Genomic DNA, 22,122 nt, shown 5'->3' on the forward strand with positions numbered 1-22,122 from the left:
GGTCCCTTCCAACTCTACGATTCTATGATTCTATGATTCTATGATTCTATGAAAGTGTTGTGTTGTAAGTTGAAATCGCTAACAGCAGAAGCAGTTTTTTGGTTCTTCTTCCCTGCCTAACGCTCTCCCTACAGAATCAGCAGCAGCAGCTCTCCCTATGCTAAGATCACCATAAGTAAGATGGCGGTCAGCGTTCACGCCCTTTTATAGCCCCTGTGACGCCACACAAAGCCAGCCAATCACTTGCATGCCCTTCTCAAAGATGGTGGTGACCGATGCCTATGTCATCGCGTTGCCCACAGTGTGCATCCTCCATCATTGGCTGAAAAAGGGCGCTGGAAGCATCTTTTGAAACGCGACTTTGGTGCTCTGGTCGCCGACCTCGTGGCCGACCTCACGCTATGCGAAAGTCGGCGACTTTTGAATATGACTGACCTGTTTCGCTCAACTCTAGTGGTCATGTGTCAACGAGCTAATTTTCCTACTTTAATGTTACATTTTAAAGCATTAAGGGAAAAATTAGAGAATTTAGTCACCATAAAACTAGGCTTGTATGCAAATCTAATATGACTTATCATGTGATGACCAATAGACCCAGCAAGCAGAATATACTGCACACTGTTAGGATTTGGCATGATAAAATAGCGAAAGAACATTAACCTCGGCCTGGAAAATGACACATTGGAGAGAGCTGTGCAGTATAGCTCCCTAAATGTTTACACTGCCAAGGGCCATTACACCTGATCGGCTGGGTGTCAGGCCTATATTGATCTGATATCAATGATCTATATGAGGGATATGAAATCATTGTTATTTTGCTAAAGAAACCTTTTAAGAAAGATGTATATACTGTACACTAAATTGGTGCCAATAATAATTTCACCTTGCCCCGCAAAAGAACCAGCCCTCGAACAGTTAAAAATAACTAATTTCTGAGTGACAGAGTATGTCTATTCAATTGAACCACCATAAAGAAAACCCAAGGCTTTTTTTTAAAAAAAAAATTTTTTTGATACAATAGAGTATTGAATATATGTAGACAAATATGACTGACAGCACCTAGAACAAGGTAGGTTTTGAAAAAACGATACAGATAATCTCAGAAAAAGAGGGGAATATCAAATATAAGCCCTCTTGAATACCAATACAAACAATATTTGTATGTATTTTTAATGCATTTTTATTTTTTTTAAAAGCAAAAGATCATAATTAAATTACATAGAATAGGTATTGCCATAATTATAGTATCCCCCCAAAAAAACAACGCATATAGATTTGTCAATGGAAAAATAAAATAGTTATGGTTCTGACAAACAGACATGAAAAAATAAACCTAATAAATAGTGGCCATAATGAGAAGGAGATGCTACATGGAATTATTATATACATTAATACCAAAAACAGATAAAATGTAAGTACATGCACGGCGCAACAATGAAGGCGAGTTGGAAATTTATTTAAGTAAAACTGCTTGGGAAAGGCTTCATAGAGAGAGCGCAAACATAGCTGGGGTTGGGTGAGAAAGGATTCTTACTCTTTCACTATTGTGGTTGTGCTGCCTCCTTTTTTGGATTTATGTACAGTATCTTTGATAAGAAACTTTGCCATTTTTCTTGCAGGAGTTATGCCCCCCTTTAGGAAGTGCTGTTATTTTTCAGAATTTTTATACAGGGTGATTCACTCGCTACTTTACCCAGAAAAATTTCTGTAACTAAGAGACGATCAATTGTACTGAAATGTGGACTGTATATACCTTGATTCATGAGAAACTGATGCTTTAAAGCAGGTGTTGAAAATGACCACAGTTCGCATCCAAGCACGTCTGCTGCGCCAATTCGATATTGTTGAATATTTCAGCTGAACGTCGGGGGTCATAACCTGAATTTCTCACTGTATGTTCTCTCGGAGTGCATGTGATGTTTATGGCGTATTACTGTATTCCCAACTCTTCAAATGGTTCCAAAGGAAAAAATCCAGAAATAACTAAATCGTTTCTCTTGATCGGGCCCTTTCAATTCCAGAACGACAATGACTACTTTGCACCACTCAGATGTTTCTCGTCTCTGTCACTGAGGTTCATGGCACTCTCACTTCTCATGAACCAAAGTATGTACAGTCCAAATTCCAGTAAAGTCGACCTTATCATTTAGCAATTACAGCAATTTTTCTGGTTAAAGTAGCAAGTGAAGCATTCTGTAAATATGTATATAATGTGATAGTGGAGGTTCAGAGACATCAAATTAAGTGTGTGGTTACTTTCTATACATATTTTCCCAATCAGTAAAATAATGGTAACAATTATACTAAAAATATTCACACTTGCACCAAAAATCATGGGGCTCCATTGCAAAAGTCCTAATAGCCCACCCTACTACCTGAAAAAATTTTTCAGAGGAGAAGGGAAGTCATTATGCATCGGCACATTCACAGAATCATAGAATCATAGAATGGTAGAGTTGGAAGGAACCTCCTGGGTCATCTGGTCCAACCCCCTGCTCAAATCAGGATTCACTAAATCATCCCAGACAGATGTTTGTCCAGCATCTGTTTGAAGATTTCTATTGAAGGAAAACTCACCACTTCTCGTGGCAGCCTGTTCCACTCATTGATCACAATAACTGTCAATATATTTTTTCTAATATCTAATCTGTGTTTCCTCTCATTCAGTTTCATCCCATTGCTTCTAGTATTTCCTTGTGCAAATGATAATAAAGATGATACTTCTACAATGTGACAGTCCTTGAAATATTTTTAGAGAGCTATTAAGTCTCCTCTCAGTCTTCTCTTTTGCAAGCTAAACATTCTCAAATCCTGCAACCGTTCCTCATAGGACATGGTTTGCAGACCGGTCACCATTCTGGTTGCTCTTCTCTGAACTTGCTCCAGTTTGTTGATGTCTTTTCTAAAATGTGGTGCCCAAAACTGGACACAGTATTCCAGATGAGGTCTGACCAAAGATGAGTAGAGGACAATAATGACTTCACGTGATCTAGACTGTATGCTTCTGTTAATACATCCTAGAATTGTATTTGCCTTTTTTTGCTGCTGCATCACACTGTTGGTTCATGTTCAGTCTGTGATCTATTAGTATACCCAAGACTTTTTCACATTTGCTGTTGCTTAGCCTTATTCCCCCATTCTGTATATGTTTTTTTCATTTTTATTGACCAGATGATGTACTAATTTGCATTTTTCCCAGTTAAAAACCATTTTGATAGTTGCTGCCCACTGCTCCAGTTTATTTATATCTTTTTGAATCCTCTCTAATATTATCTATCCCTCCTAGCTTTTTGTCATCAGCAAATTTAATCAGTTTACCCTGAATTCCTTCATCTAAATCATTGATAAAGATGTTGAACAATACAGGGTCCAGGACAGGACGCTTTGGGTCCGATCACTAAGCCAGTTATGAATTCACCTACTAGTTGCCTTCTCCATTCCATACTTAGTCAGTTTTTCAATAAGGATTGTGTGAGATACGTTGTCAAATGCTTTGCTGAAGTCAAGATATACTATATCTACAGCATTTCCCCTGATCCACCCAGTCAGTGATTCTGTCATAGAAGGAAATTAAGTTAGTCTGACATGAATTATTAGTTACAAATCCATGCTTACTCTGTTTAAACAATTCATTCTTATCCAGGTACTTACATACATGTTGTTTAATAATTTGTTCAAAGATCTTTCCTGGTATAGATGTCAGACTCACCGGTCTATAGTTCCCTAGGTCCACTTTCTTCCCTTTTTTGAAGATAGGAACAACATTTGCTTTTCTCCAGTCTTGTGGAACTTCTCCTGTTCCCCAAGAATTTTCAAAGATTATGGAGATTATGGAGAGTGGTGCAAAAATTTCTTCTGCCATCTCCTTCAGTACTCTGGGGTGTAATTCATCTGGACCTGGAAACTTGAATTCATTTAGGTTAGCTAAGTGTTTCTCACTATCTTTCTGTTTATAGATATCCTGGATTCTTCTATTCCGTTAACAGGATAGTGAAGATCAGTTGATGTTACATTTTCTTTCTGAGAGAAAACAGATGCAAAATAGGAATTTAAAAGTTCGGCCTTCTCAACATCCTGTCTTGCCATTTCATAATTTTCATCCTGTAAAAATCCTATAGCATCTATGACTTTCCTTTTACTTTTGACATATCACCAAAATCCTTTTTTATTGCTTTTGATGTCTCTTGCAAGCCTTAATTCATTGTCAGCTTTAGATAATCTGATTCGTGCTCTGCATGTTCTGTAGACAGCATTATATTCTTCTTTAGATATGCCTCCCTCTTTCCTTTTAATAATCATTGCTTTCTTCCTTTTTAGCATGTGTTTAAGTTCTGTGTTCATCCATCCTGGTTTCCTTAAATGCTTCCTATTCTTCCATCTTTTCGGAATTGTTAACGATTGCGCTTTGAGAAACTCATTTTTCAAGATTTCCCATCCTTCCTGGACATTTTTAAGGACTTAAGGATATCCAGCCATTGGATCCCTCCAATTCTCTTTCTAAGTCCCTTAAAATCTGCCTTTCTGAAATCTAACCTTGATGTCTGAGTCTTCACAAGTCTTCCTCCTCTAGTTATCCAAAATTCTAAAACAGCATGGTCGCTACCTCCTAGGGTCCCAGCCACTCTTACCTCCTCAACCATTTTCTCCCTGTTTACAAGAATTAGATACAAGGTAGCAGATCTCCTTGTTTTCTCCCCTACCTTTTGGAAGATAAAGTTGTCAGCAAGAGAGGATAAGAATATCCTTGACCTGTTAGTTTTGCCTGAGAGAGATTCCCAACAAATGTCTGGATAATTGAAATCTCCCATGACCACTATGTCATTTTTTTTGGAGAACTTGGCCATTTGATGCATAAAGAGTTCATCCATATCTTGAGCTTGTACAGGCGGCCTGTAGTAAATGCCTACAATTTTGTCCTTTCCACTGTTCTGTCCTTGCATTCTTAGGCTTCTTTTAAACTTACCGAGTTTTTTGCTGCCCATTTTTGAGGGCCTTTTTTTCAGGCCGTATTGCTGTGATTTTTGTGGTCTTCAGCAATAACGGGCCTCAAAAAACCTTCTCGGATCGCTGTTTTTGTGTTACTATTGTTGTTTTTGTGATACCATTGAAATGTATTGCAGGCATGTCCATAAGCCGTGAAAAATATCGAGCAAGCTCAATATTTTTTCATGGCCGCAAATACGACCCTCACGGCCATACGGCACACGACCCTCCTACTAATTTTTCCCGCCTGTTTTTGCGGCCCCATAGAAATTGGGGCCGCAAAAACGGGTCAAAAAAACATGGTAATTGTAAAACTAGCCGTACCCGAACAGTTTCCACAGAACTCACAGTCTCTGAAGCTTCAATCTCTGTGCAGATATACGCGTTTCTAACATACAATGTGACACCTCCTCCTTGTTTATAAAGTCTGTTTCTTGCAAATAAGTTGTATCCTTCTAGCTTTGTATTACATTCATGTGTCTCATCCCACCAAGTTTCACTGCTTCCAATGACATCATATGTCTTTTCCTGCGTTAGTAGTTCCAATTTTCCTTGTTTGTTGCCCATGCTTTGTACATTTGTATAGAAACATTTTAGTTTGTGATTGGTTTCTCTTTCTCCAATATTTTTATTATTTAGATTTTTTTGTCTTTGTTCTTCCTTTCCACTTCTAATAGCAAAATTATCAGTAGTATTTGTCAGGTGTATGGCTTTTTCTGGCCTTTTGCTTCCCTTCCCACATTGTTCTAGTTTAAAGCTCTCCTTATAAGTGTAGCAAGGCGACTTCCAAATACATGTTTTCCAGTCTTCGTAAAGTGCAACCCATCTCTAGCAAGTAGTCCATCATATAGGTAATTCACTTGCTGACGGCACCATCGACGTAGCCAATTGTTTACCTGCAGAATCTTATTCCACCTTCTTGTCTCATGGCCATCCACTGGGAGGATGGAAGAGAAGACCACCTGCGCTCCCAGTTCTTTCACTTTCTTACCTAAGTTTTCAAAGTCACTGCAGATGGTTTCCAGGTCATTTCTCAGGGTGTCATTTGTCCCCACATGTATTAGTAGGAATGGGTAGTCATCTGTAGGTCTGAAGAGTCCTGATATCCTGTCGGTCACATCTTTAATTTTTGCTCCTGGAAGACAGCACATTTCTCTTGAGGTTATATCAGGTCGTAGATAGCGGCCTCTGTTCCTCTCAACAGGGATCACCCATGATGACAACTCTCCGTTTCTTGTTCACAAAATTTTTCTTTCTCCATCCAGGGGGACTCTGAAGGCATACAAGGTTGTTGTTTGTGGGCAAAGTCTTATCCTGATGTATTTCTTCATCATTCTCCTGCGTAAGAGCCTGGTACTGGTTCCTGAGCAGTATTGGTACTGACTGCTTCTTGATCCTCCTGCTTCTCTGAGTCACATGCTTCTATTCCTCTGTTTCTTCAGGTGCACTTCGAATTTCTTCTCTTTCTTACCGTGAAGAGATAATTCTGCTATAAGAACTCTTCACTTTGCTTAATTATTTTCAATATAGCTAACCTCTCTTCTAGATTTTGCAACTTTTCCTCCAACAGGGACACAAGCTTGCATTTCTGGCATGTGAAGTTTGGCTTTTCCATTGGTAAGTCTGTGAACCTGTAGCAAGAAATGCAGCTCACCAAATGGTTCCTGGCCTCTTTCATGTCCTTACTGTTAAAGAGATATCAAAGTGGTGATATAAAAGGTGATAAAAGGCGCACGGTTTACCGATGTCCTCCTTTCAACTGCAACAGCCAAAATCCAGTGTTCTTTGAGCTCATGGAGACTCTTCACTTATCCCAGAAGGCACTGGGAATATGCAAATTCTCTCCTCTAGACTCTTCCCCTGGTTTACCGATGTCTTCCTTTCAACTGCAACAGCCAAAATCCAGTGTTCTTTGAGCTCATGGAGACTCTTCACTTATCCCAGAAGGCACTGGGAATATGCAAATTCTCTCCTTGGGACTCTTCCCCTGGTTTTGAAGATTATAACTTCCATCTCTTATACACAGAGAGATGGACAGGTAATGTGGCACATGCACAATAATTGTACTAATATTAGAGCCCCTTAGTGTTTTCACTCACCACAAAACTCAATGCATGGCTCTCTTTCAGCATGTTGACTCAAAAAATGACCCTCTCTACATATAGTGTGATACCCCACAGTTAAGTCCCCCAGATGGTTGCTCCAGAGTGACCCCAGCAAAGTTTGAGCCCCAACAAAGTACGATTTCTCCACAGCCCCCAATACACTCTAGAATGACCTCCACAGCTTCTCTATATACATTATAGGACTTCCAAAGCCTCATAGATAAATTATTATGTCCCCCATACCTCCCCCATATTCAGGATGACATTTCCACATATCCGTAAAACACAAAAAATACAGAATGATGTCCCTACTGCTCCACGTAACCAGTATGATCGCCTGCATAGTCTTCTATACACTGTATGATGTCCTCCATAGCTCCCCTATATACAGTATGATATCCCCCATAGCACCCTTATACACAGTGTGTTGGCCCAATAGCTTCCCTATATACAGTATTATGACCCCCACAGATTCCTATATACAGTAAGAATTCCCCCACATCTCCCCTATATATATTTCCCCCAGAGCTCCCTTACATACAGCATGATGGGCTCCACATCTCCTGATATACTGTATGATGCCCCTCTGTACACAATATGTTGCCCCCAGAGATACCCTATAGTCAGTATGATGTACCCATAACCCCAATACACAGTATGATTTTCTCACAGTCCCCTATAAACAGTATGATGTTCCACTAGCTCACCTATATGCAGCTTCCTTATACAGTTTAATAGTGCCATAGCTCCACTATATACCGCATGATGGCCTCCACAGCTCCCTTTACACAGTGTGTCTCCCTAAACACTATATTCAGTATAGCCCCCTTATTTACAATATGATGTCCCTACAGTTCCAAAATCCATAGTATGATGGCCTCACAGTTTCCATATAAACAGATGATAGCCTTCACAGCTTACCTATCCTATATACTGTATGTTGTCCACACCATCCCTGTATACCTCCAGCATTGCTGTGATGGGCAAAGAGGACAGAGGAAGGCCCGCCACCGGAAGATATCAGGGACGGGCAGGAAGAAGAAGGAAGATAGAGCGGTAATGATGGTGGCAGCATGATATCCAGAGGGAGGCGATAGCCCGGGTGAGAATAAGAACACCTATGCGGAGGAGCTGAGTCACCAGCTCCTGGACCTGTCTCTGACGGCGGTCGGATGGTGGGAGTCGGAGCAGGCCAAAACACCTGGAACCGCAGCTGAAGCTGACCCAGTCCTTGGGTCTGATGGTACCCTGGTGGGCCCCCTTCCCATTCCAGCGGCACCTACACGTGGATGGGCACATTATAACATCGCGTGGGATCGGGTGGCAGAATTGGAGGTGCAGCAGCGATGCACGTTGCAGCCTGTAAGCTCCTCCTCAACAGTGCAGGTGGAGAGGGTGGCCTTCCGATGGAAAAACCTGGGGAATTATATGATCGGATTCCCTGGGGAGGGCGAATCAGAGGAGTCCAAGGTGGAAGTCCTTAGCTGGAAAGAATACCAGGGGCAGCTATAGCACAAAAGGGCAGAGGAGGAAAGAGAGCGTGAAACCCGGCACCACGCTATGGACGAGCGGGACCGGCAGGCCAAAATGCAGGCCCGTAGAGCTGGAAGCGCAGATCAGGGGTCCCTATGGCAGGGCACGTTAGTGTATTTTAAGCTTGACAAGGCCTGGGGCTTCATCAAAGAAACTGGCATGTTATCTTAGGTCTCTGTGAATCGGCGGGATGTTGAGTCACATCTCTTGGAGGGGCATCCTGACTGGGACCTGTACCCCGGGGACTGAGTTACTGTCATGATCCAGGGTGGATCTGACAGATTAAATGCACAAGTAACCTTTTTTTCCTGTGAGCTGTTTTGCTCAGGGTTGGTTTTGTCCTCCGGTGGCCAGTATGGTCATTGCACTTGTGCTTAGAGATAGTTTTGCCCGGTGGCCAGTATGGTCATTGCACTGGTGTTTTTAGAGATAGTTTGCCCCCGGTGGTGGTTAGAGTAATAGCACGGGAATCACTAACAGGTGTGTTTGCTCTATAAAGGTGTGTCAGTAGTGCTCACTGAGGCTGGTGATATTGTTGGGCTTTTCCAATCATGCTGGGTGAAGGAGGGAGCTGGAAGAGAGTCAAGGGCAGCTCAGTCAGAGTCCTGGAGTGGCAGCTATGGTGTCAGCGAGGAGTTAGTGTAGAGCATGGTGGAGTGGCAGCTATGGTGTCAGTGAAGAATTCCTGCAAAGCTTGGTGGAGTGGCAGCTATGGTGTAGAGCTGCACTCTGTTTGCTGGACTCGGTTGCTGGACAGCTGCACTCAGGTGCTGGACTCTGCTGCTCCAAGGCGGCACTCAGTGCTGGACGCTGTTGCTGTAAAGCTGCACCCAGGTGTTGGACATGGTGGAGGAAGATGCACTCAGGTGTTGGTCTCTGTTGCCAGGAGCAAGTGCATCAGAGCAAAGCTAAGTGTTTCCCTGTTTATCACTTTTCCTCATGTTGGTATTAGTGCAGCGGTGGGGCCAGTGCCTGCGCCACCCAGCTCCCTAGCAAGGGATAGGTGTACGGTGTGCCAGGGCTACAGGTTCCTGAGCAGCGCCCGGTGCGGAACCAGCATAGGGATCATTAGGAGCGTTAGGGACACTGACTCAGGGGAGTGCAGGAGGTCTCCACGTCCCCCCGTTCCCTATCTCAGGGCCCTCCATTGTAAATGTTTCTCTATCCCCCTTTGTCTTGTTGTATTAGTTACCGGCCTGCGGGCCGCGTCACACTTGACAATCACAAGTGCCGCGTCCTGTTGTTCCAGTTACTGGCCTGCTGGCCGTGTCACACAGGACGGGGCACGTGACATTATCACCAACCAATACATTTTTTTTTTCTGGTGAGCCTCGGGCCATGTTCAGACCTGTGAGCATTTGCTGCTGGGCCTCACTGAGGTGAGTGAGGAGCTGCATGGTGTGTAAGCAGTTCCAGCAGCAGTAATCAGGGTCTGGGGCCTTCCCTCTGACTCAACGGGAAAATCAAATAGCGGCTGACAATGAAGCCCCCTAGAGTCGCTGCTGGGGAGCGGGACTTGCTCATACAGGTGGACGCACCCAGACAGGTGGGTGGAGTTGGTGTCCCCATGGTGCTGTCTGGGGTTCCCCGAGGCGAAGGGGTACGTCCCGGTAGTGAGCAGACTGGTGTTATAGTCCATGGGGCTCACGCCAAATCTTAAATACCACCGAAGAAGCTGCCCCCTCCTGGTCGTGTGGAGGAAGGTGACCAGGGAGTGTATTTTTCCTCCATATTCCTGCCCCTCCCTCTCCGGTGTGAGCAGCAGGTGTGCTGTGGGGGAGCAGGGGCAAGTCTCTACCCTCGCCATTGGCCAACCCTGGAGGCGCAGACCTCGTGGTGGAAAGGGTTGGGGGGGTGTACCCCTTGGTGGAGTGCGGGGGTGTGAGTGTGGTGACACAGGGGGACACCTCTGTTGTCAATCCCAGAGAGAGTTCACCGAATATTGACAAACGAATGTGTGGCAATAAACGTTCAGGTCGGGACCTGTGTGTGAACGAGCATGTATGGGTGGCCACCAAAAAACATCCTGTGGAAGTGTGTTGCAGAGTCTTACCAGCTCATACCGAACATACACATACATAACTCGGTCCCCAGGTCGGCGCTTTGGAGATGTGTGGTGCCTCCAGAACATATATTGCCAATACCAGCGGTGCGTTTGTCATAAACCTGAAGTGCAGGTGGTTGCTGGGGTGAACTCTGGATCTGGGTGTCCCCTCTGTAGGTGGTTCCCTGATGAGGAGTGGTCTTGAGGGTCCAGAGGCCCCTCATTAAGGGGAGGGTATTGTCATGATCCAGGGTGGATCTGACAGATTAAATGCACAAGTAACCTTTTTTTCCTGTGAGCTGTTTTGCTCAGGGTTGGTTTTGTCCTCCGGTGGCCAGTATGGTCATTGCACTTGTGCTTAGAGATAGTTTTGCCCGGTGGCCAGTATGGTCATTGCACTGGTGTTTTTAGAGATAGATTGCCCCCGGTGGTGGTTAGAGTAATTGCACGGGAATCACTAACAGGTGTGTTTGCTCTATAAAGGTGTGTCAGTAGTGCTCACTGAGGTTGGAGATATTGTTGGGCTTTTCCAATCATGCTGGGTGAAGGAGGGAGCTGGAGGAGAGTCCAGGGCAGCTCAGTCAGAGTCCTGGAGTGGCAGTTAAGGTGTCAGCGAGGAGTTCATGTAGAGCATGGTGGAGTGGCAGCTATGGTGTAAGTGAAGAATTTCTGCAAAGCTTGGTGGAGTGGCAGCTATGGTGTAGAACTGCACTCAGTTTGCTGGACTCTGTTACTAAGAGCTGCTCTCAGTTTGCTGGACTCGGTTGCTGGACAGCTGCACTCAGGTGCTGGACTCTGTTGCTCCAAGGCGGCACTCAGTGCTGGACGCTGTTGCTGTAAAGCTGCACCAGGTGTTGGACACGGTGGAGGAAGATGCACTCAGGTATTGGTCTCTGTTGCCAGGAGCAAGTGCATCAGAGCAAAGCTAAGTGTTTCCCTGTTTGTCACTTTTCCTCATGTTGGTGTTAGTGCAGCGGTGGGGCCAGTGCCTGCGCCACCCAGCTCCCTAGCAAGGGATAGGTGTACGGTGTGCCAGGGCTACAGGTTCCTGAGCGGCGCCCGGTGTGGAACCGGCATAGGGAACATTAGGAGCGTTAGGGACACTGACTAAGGGGATTTTTCAAATACACACAGTATATTCATTACACAAACTACGGGGCAGGTCAGTGAAGGATCAGTGACCTGTCAGCAGTCTGCATTATGAATATCTAATAAGAGCACCACATACACCAACCCCGCCTTAGGACACGAGCATATCATTAGCTAAAAACTGAAAATAAGGATTAAGAAACAACCATAAGATGGATTTTATCAAGCAAAGGTATCATTTTATTCAGTATAAGGGTTCCAACCTGACACTGTGTGTAGGTTACTGTGAACTATCCTGCTAACAGGTTCCCTGTAAGTCATCTCTTGAGCAGCTGACAATTCTGAAGTCTCATTTCTTTCTGGTTTCTGGTACGGTGACCAATCTTCCTTGAATGACAGCTCTGGTGAGTTGAGAGCTGTAGTATTGGTCGATTTATAAAGCTCAGCACAAGTTCTGCTGTAACACATTCAGCTATCAGTTTTTGTTCTGAGTCTATACTGTTATTACTGTATTTACATAAAAAGAAAGCAGGAAATTTGAACAAGCATAAGGTTCACTTAGAGCGGAGAAAGGTGGCTCAGATATTAGGAGTTAACACCTCAGCAGTAATGTAAGTACTGCACACTCTTGGCCAGGGTCAGGCTGGCACTAGTGGCAAGTTCCATGGAAACAAGCTGTCCACTATGAAAGACAAAAACTTTCATTGCAAAAGAATGACAGAAGATAAAAAAAGCACGTCTACTTCAAAATGTCTTATTTTTATGCTTTCTAAATAAAACTACTTATTAACAAAAAAACACAAACAGAGAGCACAGAATGACAATTGTGCAGAAATATCCTGCAGTAAAACATATACCAGTAGTCAGCAAGTGCTGATAAAAAGATAATAACAAATACAGGATATTTAGTCAAAAAAACGTATCGACTAAATACCCTGTATTTGTTATCATCTTTTTATCAGCACTTGCTGACTACTGGTATATGTTTTACTGCAGGATATTTCTGCACAATTGTCATTTTGTGCTCTCTGTTTGTGTTTGAGTCAGTGGGTGGTATGAACAGTGTCCTACCGACTTGTTCATACGTGTGCATGTCACATGTGTTTTTAATCTTATTAACAAAAGAATACCACTTTAAAGGAGAGAAGAAAAGAAATTCCCTATTTTACCTACCTGTGTTTTGGAATCTGGCCTAAGCCAAGGAAGATCACCACTGCGCCGTAATTCTGCTAATTTTGCATTTAATTTGTGTGCAAGCACAATAGTCAATGGCATACCCTCTTCTGTCTCATCGGTGGCATAACCAAACATCAATCCCTATAACAGAAATGGAATAGAATAGAAAAGCAAAACTGACTAATTCAAATATTTACCAGTAAAGAATAATTATTCACAGCCAAATTATTTTCAGGATTCAGAACCACTTTTGATTAGAGATGAACGACTTTGCCTTTTTTAGGGTCGAGTCGTGTTTCATGAAACCCGACTTTCACAAAAGTCGGGTCAAACGAAATAGGCCGACTATAGGGAAAAGTCAGAGGCCGACTGAAACACGAAACCAAATGCAAGTCAGTAGGGAAGCAAAGTCGGCAGGGAGTGGAGGACAGGAAACACACCTACAGTGCCCATTTCAATGCCAAAAACATCAATTCTTATTACTGAAGCTTGTCAACCTTAATTTACTTCATAATAATAGTTATGCAATGAAAACTGGGGGTTATTTGGCTAAAGATGTGGGGGGGTAGGGCTGGCTCCAGGTTTTCGTGTGCCCTGGGCCAAAGAGTGTCAGTGCGCCCCTTTAACACATACCACAACTCATGATGCTCCGATACGGCACAGAAAAAAGGTATAGTACAATGACAAATACTTCACTGCTTACATGACATGACTGATCTATTTTAAATTGTACAATAGCTCAAAAAAAGGACAGTATATTACACCATACAGTATTATGGCCACCACCTAGTGCGCCATACAGAATAACGAGCCCCATATATTTCTCCATACAGAATAATTGGTCACATATAATGTTCCATACAGTATATGATGAGCTCTACATAATGCTACAGTATATGATGGGCCTCATGGATGATGCTCCAGTGTATGATGGGCCCAAATAATGCTCCATATATAATGGGCCCCATTTCTAATGCTCCAGTGTATAATGTGCCCCATAGATGCTGCTACAGTGTCTGATCTGCCACATTTATAATGCTCCAGTATATGATGGGCCTCATGGATGATGCTCCAGTGTATGATGGGCCCAAAGAATGCTCCATATATAATGGGCTCCATTTCTAATGCTCCAGTGTATAATGAGCCCCGTAAATGCTGCTCCAGTGTCTGATGTCCCCCATTTGGAATGCTCCAGTATATGATGGGCCTCATGAATGATGCTCCAGTGTATGATGAGCCCTAATAATGCTCCATATATAATGGGCCCCATTTCTAATGCTCCAGTGTATAATGAGCCCCATAGATGCTGCTCCAGTGTCTGATGTCCCCCATTTGGAATGCTCCAGTATATGATGGACCTCATGGATGATGCTCCAGTGTATGATGGGCCCTAATAATGCTCCATATATAATGGGTTCCATTTCTAATGCTCCAGTGTATAATGGACCCCGTAAATGCTGCTCCAGTGTCTGATGTCCCCCATTTGGAATGCTCCAGTATATGATGGGCCTCATGGATGATGCTCCAGTGTATGATGGGCCCTAATAATGCTCCATATATAATGGGCCCCATTTCTAATGCTCCAGTGTATAATGTGCCCCATAGATGCTGCTACAGTGTCTGATCTGCCACATTTATAATGCTCCAGTATATGATGGGCCTCATGGATGATGCTCCAGTGTATGATGGGCCCAAAGAATGCTCCATATATAATGGGCTCCATTTCTAATGCTCCAGTGTATAATGAGCCCCGTAAATGCTGCTCCAGTGTCTGATGTCCCCCATTTGGAACGCTCCAGTATATGATGGGCCCCATTTTTAATTAACCCAGGCATGGTATGTGAAAAGAGCTCCATGGAGTATTCTGAAGTGTGTGCTGCCGCATCCTTCACTTTTGGTGTGGGTGAAGGACACAAGGAAAGGGGTTGCTCCTGACCAGAAGCCTGCACTGATGACTCAGTGCTTGCATTTTTTTAAACTTCAGAAGAGGAGGCGATAGAGCTGGAGGCTGTTTCAGCAATATAAGCCAAAAACAGTTCCTGATGCTCCGGCTTTAAAAGCAGTCTACCTACTCCCAGAAAAGGGACCCTTACAGGCCTTCCAGAGCTACACCATGACGCAGGCTCAACACCTCCTGCCTTAGCTGCTATTGTGTTTTTGGCACTACCAGCAGATGCACCACCACCACTATCAGTACCAGGTGCCCCCCCCACACCCACATCCATGTCCTCTTCCACCATACTTCCTCATGTTTTGGAAAATGGACCAAAAATACCAGCAGATATATGATACTGTATCAGAAGCGTACAGCTCTATACAGTCTAGGGATAACAGTAAATCTCCGTATATATTTCATGAGTCATACACAGACGCTCACAGGCTCAGTATGGATTACACAATAAAATGAAAAGTTGAAAAAGGGTACAGTATCACCAGAAACAAGGTATATATAGTATAGTGTAAACATTCTGAATCTCCGTATATATTTCAGAAGGCAGACACAAACACTCTTAGGCCCAGTATGGAATACACAAGAGTATGAAAAGCTGTAAATGGGTAATCTAACACAAGCGTACAGCTGTATACAGTGTTGGGGTAATCTTAAAGCTCCAAATATATTTCCGGAGTAACAGACAGACATTAACAGGCTCATTATGGATTACACCAGAATCTAAATAGCAAAAAAGGTTACTGTATCAGAAGCGCACAACTGTATACAGTGTTGGCCAAATTTCAAATCTCGGTATATATTTCCGGAGTCACCCTCAGACGCTCACTCAGTCTGGGTTTGACCATAATAAAAAATGTTGTAAAAAAGGTACTGGATAAAAAGATAGCAAGTATATATATTATAGGGTACAATTGAAATCTCCGTATACATAGTCCCGTAGTCACTCTCAGACGCTTACCCAGTATGGATTTGACCGTAATACTAAATGTCGAACAAAGGTACTGTATAACAAGATACAAGCTGTATCGAGTATAGGGTAAAAATTGGTATCTCCAATTCACCGTATATATAGAAGGCGTAAACCACACACGCTCAATCACTATGGATGATACCGTAATAAAAAATTTTGAACAAAGGTACTATATCAGCACATACCAGGTGTATCCAGTCTAGGGGTAATTGTAAATTTCCATCTATACTTCCGGAGTCAGACACAGACACTCACAGGCTCAATATGTATTACACCAGAATTTAAAAAGTAGAAAAAGGGAAAGGTACTCGAAGCGTACAACAGTATATAGTGTTGTAGTACTTTTAAATCTTCGTATATATTTCAATCTCAGTAAGCCAGTCCAGACTCTCCGCTACTGTAAACTACATGGATACAAGTACAGACGGAAAGTCGAGTGTTAGCAGAAATTTGGTAATTACTCATCGTGGGAAAACCTCCCGGTAGATGTTGCAGAGGCGATGCAGATCCTCAATTACTGTGTCTGTGGAGACGGCGAAAACAGTTCTTTGTGAAGAAATGATTGCTTTATCGCAGTAGCGTGGATCACATCACCGTTACTCGTCTCCATCAAATTGTGATTACAGGGAGAGATGGTCCTCACTGCCTATCATGATGTGTCTGGTCATTTTGGAGTGCAAAAGACAGAAGCTACAGGCCGAAGGCGATTCTATTGGATGGGCGTGAGAGGAGACATTGAAAAATGGTGGCAGGAATGTCACATGTCTGTGACTATCACAACTGTGAAAGGTGATCATAAAGCACCACTCCATCCGCTTGTAAGTTGACGTCCATTACAAAAGGTAGCCATTGATCATCTGAAGGTAGAGGCCAGCAGGACAGGCCATAGCTACATCTTAACCATCATCGATCAATACACCAAATTTCTAGTGGCCGTCCCTGTGAAGGATTTAACTGCGCAGACTACACAGCGGTGGAGCAGGGAGAGGAAAGTATTGCAACTTGCAAGTGCTGTTCCCAATACCAAGCAGGGGGGCACACTCATGGGCGATGGTACTGGCACAGGGCCCCTCATAGTACGCTGGTGCGTCTGACGGCGAGTGGGCCCTCCCACCATCTGAGACATTGTATTGTACTATGTACTGTGCCAGTGCCGTCAGCCATCAGTGGGCCCATCCACCTGTTCAGAGCAACGGCACTTTCCCGGGTGTGCCAGGTGTTGACCCCAGCCCTTGGGGGGATGGGCAGCCCAGTTAAGGAGGTTTAAAAAATGACATATGTTGATGTGTAGGCTGGACATTCAGCTGCTGCAAATGGCGGATTTGGGCAAGTCCAAGGAAGAGGAGGACAAAAGCGAGGCAGTTTTCTGGCAACCTATGTGCCATCAGGGGAGGGTGGGACAAAATCCTTTGAAACCCATGCATGGTTCATTTTAATGAAGGTTAGATCATCAACATTTTGGGTCGACAGACGGGTCCTTTTTTATGGAGAAGGGAGGAGAAGTAGTTTGTAAACATAGTTGACAACTGCTGTCTCCTGTCACTTGTAATCGATGCAGTATTAGCAGTCATGTGAGCGGTACTTGAGAAATCATTCCACATCATGGTCATTAAACCCCTGTCTCCAACGCCACTTCAGCTGCACCACAAATACCTCTTCCATTGTGCCCACTACGGCTCGTGGGAGAACCAGCACCGCTGCTGTGTGCTGGGAAAGCCTCAAACAAACGGTTTACCAGAGTTGCTTGTTTGTTAGCCAATATTAACTCTAGGTTCTCCTGTGGCATGATGTTGTGTAATTTGACTTTGTACAGTTCGTTACTGCATCCTACGTGTCTGCAGTCTCCTCACACAGCCATGAGTCTTCTTGGGAATGAGGCAACATGTTTTTCACACCTGGATTTGGGGATCCTCTACTATTCTTCCTTGCAGATCCTCTCCAGTTCCGTCAGATTGGATGGTGAACGTAGGTGGACAGTCATTTTCAGGTCTCTCCAGAGATGTTCAATAGGGTTTAGGTCAGGGCTCTGGCTGGGCCAGTCTAGAATGGTCACAAAGTTGTTCTGAAGCCACTCCTTTGTTATTTTAGGTGTGTGCTTAGGGTCATTGTTTTGTTGGAAAGTGAACCTTTGGCCAAACCTGAGGTCCAGACCACTCTGGAAGAGGTTTTCATCCAGGATATCTTTGTACTTGGCCGCATTCATGTTTCCTTCAGTTGCAACCAGTCGCCTGTCCCTGCAGCTGAAAAAACCCCATAGCATGATGCTGCCACCATCATATTTCACTGTTGGGATGGAATTGGGCAGGTGATGAGCAGTGCCTGGTTTTCTCCACACATACCGCTTAGAATTATCACCAAAAAGATCTATCTTCATCTCATCAGACCAGAGAATCTTATTTCTCATAGTCTAGGAGTCTTTCATGTGCCTTTTAGCAAACTCTATGCGGGCTTTCATATGTCTGGCACTGAGGAGAAGCTTCCATCGGGCCACTCTGCCTTAAAAGCCCAACTGGTGAAGGGTTGCAGTGATAGTGGACTTTGTGGAACTTTCTCCCATCTCCCTACTGCATCTGTGAAGATCAGCCACAGTGCTCTTAGGGTTCCTCTTTACCTCTCTCACCAAGGCTCTTCTCCCACGATTGCTCAGTTTGGCTGAACGACCAGGTCTAGGAAGACTTCTGGTGGTCCCAAACTTATTCCATTTAAGGATTATGGAGCCACTGTGTTCTTAGGATCCTTGAGTACAGCAAAAATTCTTTTTTAACCTTTACCAGATGTGTGCCTTGCCACAATTCTGTTTCTGAGCTCCTTAGCCAGTTCCTTTGACCTCATGATTCTCATTTGGTCTGACATGCACTCTGAGCTGTGAGGCCTTATATAGACAGGTATGTGCCTTTACAAATCAAGTTCTATCAGTTTAATTAAACACAGCTGGGCTCCAATGAAGGAGTAGAACCATCTCAAGAAGGATTGCAAGCAAATGGACATCATGTGACTTAAATATGAGTGTCTTAGCAAAGGGTCTGAAAACTTATGACCTTGTGATATTTCAGTTTTTCTTTATTATTAAATTTGCAAAAATGTCTACATTTCTGTTTTTTCAGTCAAGATGGGGTGCAGAGTGAACATTTATGAGAAAAAAATGAACTTTTTTGAATTTACCAAATCGCTGCAATGAAACAAAGAGTGAAAAATTTAAAAGGGTCTGAATACTTTCTGCACCCACTGTAAATATCTCAAACTTTTGAGGCACTTTTACAGTAAGCCAAGATGCAGGAAGGGTTTTATGTACAAAATAATCTTTTTATTACATAGAATTTACCCCCTTGTAGCACACTTACCTGGTCACCAGCTCCAACATCTTCCTCTTTTCGGTCTAAATGAACACCTTGTGCAATATCAGGAGATTGTTGTTCCAGAGCTACAAGGACATTGCAGGTCTTGTAGTCAAAACCTGCATCAAGAGCCAAAATATACAATGAGGAACCAATTAGATATGGTTATTAATATTTAATTTTAGCTAAATAAACTTTAAAACATGAACCCACCTTTTTCAGAATCATCATAACCTATGTACTTGATGGTGTCACGAACCACCTTCTGGTAATCCACAACCGCTCGGGATGTTATTTCCCCACAAAGCAGAACCATGCCAGTTTTACAAACTGTTTCTGGAAAATAAATGCTTGTCTTTAATGAAACCCTTCATTGTCATGTTATACCTTTCATTGTCTTTGGTATAACAAAACCGTTGAATCAGCCGGCATCATTCATACATTTAGGACGATAGGAGGCAGTTCTCCAAATGTCTTACTCCATCCACCTGTTATTTTAGACAAAAAAGCTTTACATGAAGTAATGTGCGTGTACAGTACTGCTCAGTATAGGAACTATTAAGGGATTAGCAGAGCATCTGTATATGATGATGAGACATCCATTTTCAGAAGACAACTGGTACAGGAATCAGCCAAAGGCATAGGGGCATGCTGCTGACACCCTCCACAAATAGCTCACTTTGTTAGAAAATGCAACAGATAGCCAGGCGGATTATTCAGGATACTCTCCAAGGGTGTGACAACAGAGCTTCTTTATTAAGGAACAAACAGGAACAATATATGATAAGCTTAATAGATGAGGAATAAATTATTTGTGTGTCTCTATCTGTGCATCATCTACAGCAGGCTGCTTCTCTTATACACAGACACAGGAAAAACGGATAATACAGTCACATGCTCTTTCTGTGTGAGCCTCTGGGAGGTTTTTTTTGTGTTCTAACTTTATAAACAGCATACAAATCTAGCAACTGAACACTCATAGACAGGAATGGAGTTGTTGCACCAAACATATTTCAACACCCCCACTCAACAACTACTCAATGCGCTAACTGTTAGTTGAGCTAATGGCTTGCCGAAATCTTCCAAAAGTTGTTTCAACCAAATTACTTCTTGATTTGCATAAGCAGCAGACATATATTCTGCTTCTGTAGAAGATAATGCGACAGACACTTGTTTTCTGCTGGACCAAGAAATTGAATTTTCTCCTAACTTGAAAAAGTAACCACTTGTTGATTTCCGATCACTTGAATCTACAGCCCAATCTGCATCCACAAAACCTCTGAGAGTGAGATCTCCTGATACAGATATCTTAAGATTTAGCCTTTGAGTTTCTTTACGATATTGAATAATTCTCTTAATTGCATTCCAGTCTCTTTGGCGTGGCTTTCTTACACGTCGGCAAAGAATTCCTACTGTGGCTGTGATATCTGGACGAGTTGTGGTTGCTATGTACAGAAGCGCCTCCACTGCTTGTCTGTAACTCTCATTGCTGAGTAGCAGATCTTCTTCTCCTTCCTACTTTAAGTAGGAGGGATCCATTGGTGTTGACGCACCTTTGGCTTCTGACATTCCAAACTGGCTTAGGATTGCGTAAATTTTTGAACTTTGGTTGAGAAGAAATCTCCCATCTTCCTCTCTCTGGATTTGGATTCCCAAATAATATGTCACATTTCCAAAGTCCTTAGTCTCAAAGTGCTGGTTGAGAATTTAAATACCATTTGCAAGTTGAGCTAGCTTTCTTACTGCTTCTGGGTCTCTGTGCCCAAGATGTCTGTGCCATACATGAATACAGTTCTTATGCAGATTTTGTCTAGCACTGTACACTCTTTCTTTGCATTTTAGCTGATAAAGTTCATCTTGGATTTTTCCTTCTGCAAGAGTGTGACCCTTCTTTGAGATGATGCAGCTGTTATCTCCAAAAGTAACTACATTCCCCTTTTGCGTGAGCTTCTTTACTGACAGAAGATTGGTTTCAAGGCTGGGAACATAGAGAACATCCTATATTGGGATCTTTCTGCTTAGTGCTGAGCAAACTGAACAGTGGAGGTAGCAGTCTCCTACTCCTTCTGAAGTGAAGATTAGCTAAGATGACCTCTTCTGACTTGCTTTCCTTAAGGTCAGTGAAGAAATCCTTGTTATTTGTCATATGGCTACTTTTATCAGAATCTATATACCATATATGCTTTGCAGATGGGTCTGTACTGGCATTAAATGCAGCTTCAGCACACGTAGAATCTTCCTTTACATGTGTAAATCTGTGCATCATCTACAGCAGGCTGCTTTTCTCATACACAGACACAGAAAAACAGGAAATACAGTCACATGCTATCCCTATGTGAGCCTCTGGGAGTTTTTTTTTCATTCTAACTTTATAAACAGCATACAAATCTAGCAACTGAACACTCATAGACAGGAATGGAGTTGTTGAACCAAACATATTCCAACAATAACTGACCTGTTATACAGCTAAGATTGTGAATCTGTGTCCTTACCACATGCAACCTTGGCATCTGGATCTTGTTGTAAATGAGCATCTAGGACAGCATCGCTTATCTGATCACAGATCTTGTCTGCAAGAAAAGAATGCTATGGTGAACCTTTAAATAATTAGATTTCTAATGGAACACGACAGACATATCATACAAAAAGAGTCACAGATGATTGGCATACTCCTATAGACTTGAAGGGGTTTTATCAAGTTTGGAAGTTATCATCTATCTGACCACTGGGGGTCCAACCTCTGAGATCCCACTGAACCCGTCAAGATTGAGCATGCACTCCTCTGCTACATTTATTCTCAATCAGACCACTGGAGATAGCCGAACTGCTGTTACCCATTTGCCTCAGCTTAGCAGGACTTCATTAACTTTGTCTAGGGCCACTGCCCTTGGCTCTGCTTCATGTAAGGTATTACATGATACATAACATGATCTGCC

General features: G+C 43.1%; 1 protein-coding gene across 1 annotated transcript in view; it reads right to left on the reverse strand.

Moving 5' to 3' along the window:
* Window positions 1-22,122, reverse strand: part of LOC141088654 (S-adenosylmethionine synthase) — a 70,230-nt gene that overhangs the window by 39,543 nt on the left and 8,565 nt on the right. The window contains exons 2-5 of the mRNA XM_073574800.1: window positions 21,679-21,756; window positions 19,400-19,522; window positions 19,193-19,305; window positions 12,928-13,071 (exon numbers count right to left, since the gene is read on the reverse strand). Coding sequence (XP_073430901.1) covers window positions 12,928-13,071; window positions 19,193-19,305; window positions 19,400-19,522; window positions 21,679-21,756 — 458 coding nt within the window. The remainder of the gene's footprint in view (window positions 1-12,927; window positions 13,072-19,192; window positions 19,306-19,399; window positions 19,523-21,678; window positions 21,757-22,122) is intronic.

Source organism: Dendrobates tinctorius, unplaced genomic scaffold (assembly GCF_039654945.1).
Source record: "Dendrobates tinctorius isolate UK_male_01 unplaced genomic scaffold, ASM3965494v1 ptg000040l, whole genome shotgun sequence".
NCBI lineage: Eukaryota > Metazoa > Chordata > Amphibia > Anura > Dendrobatidae > Dendrobates > Dendrobates tinctorius.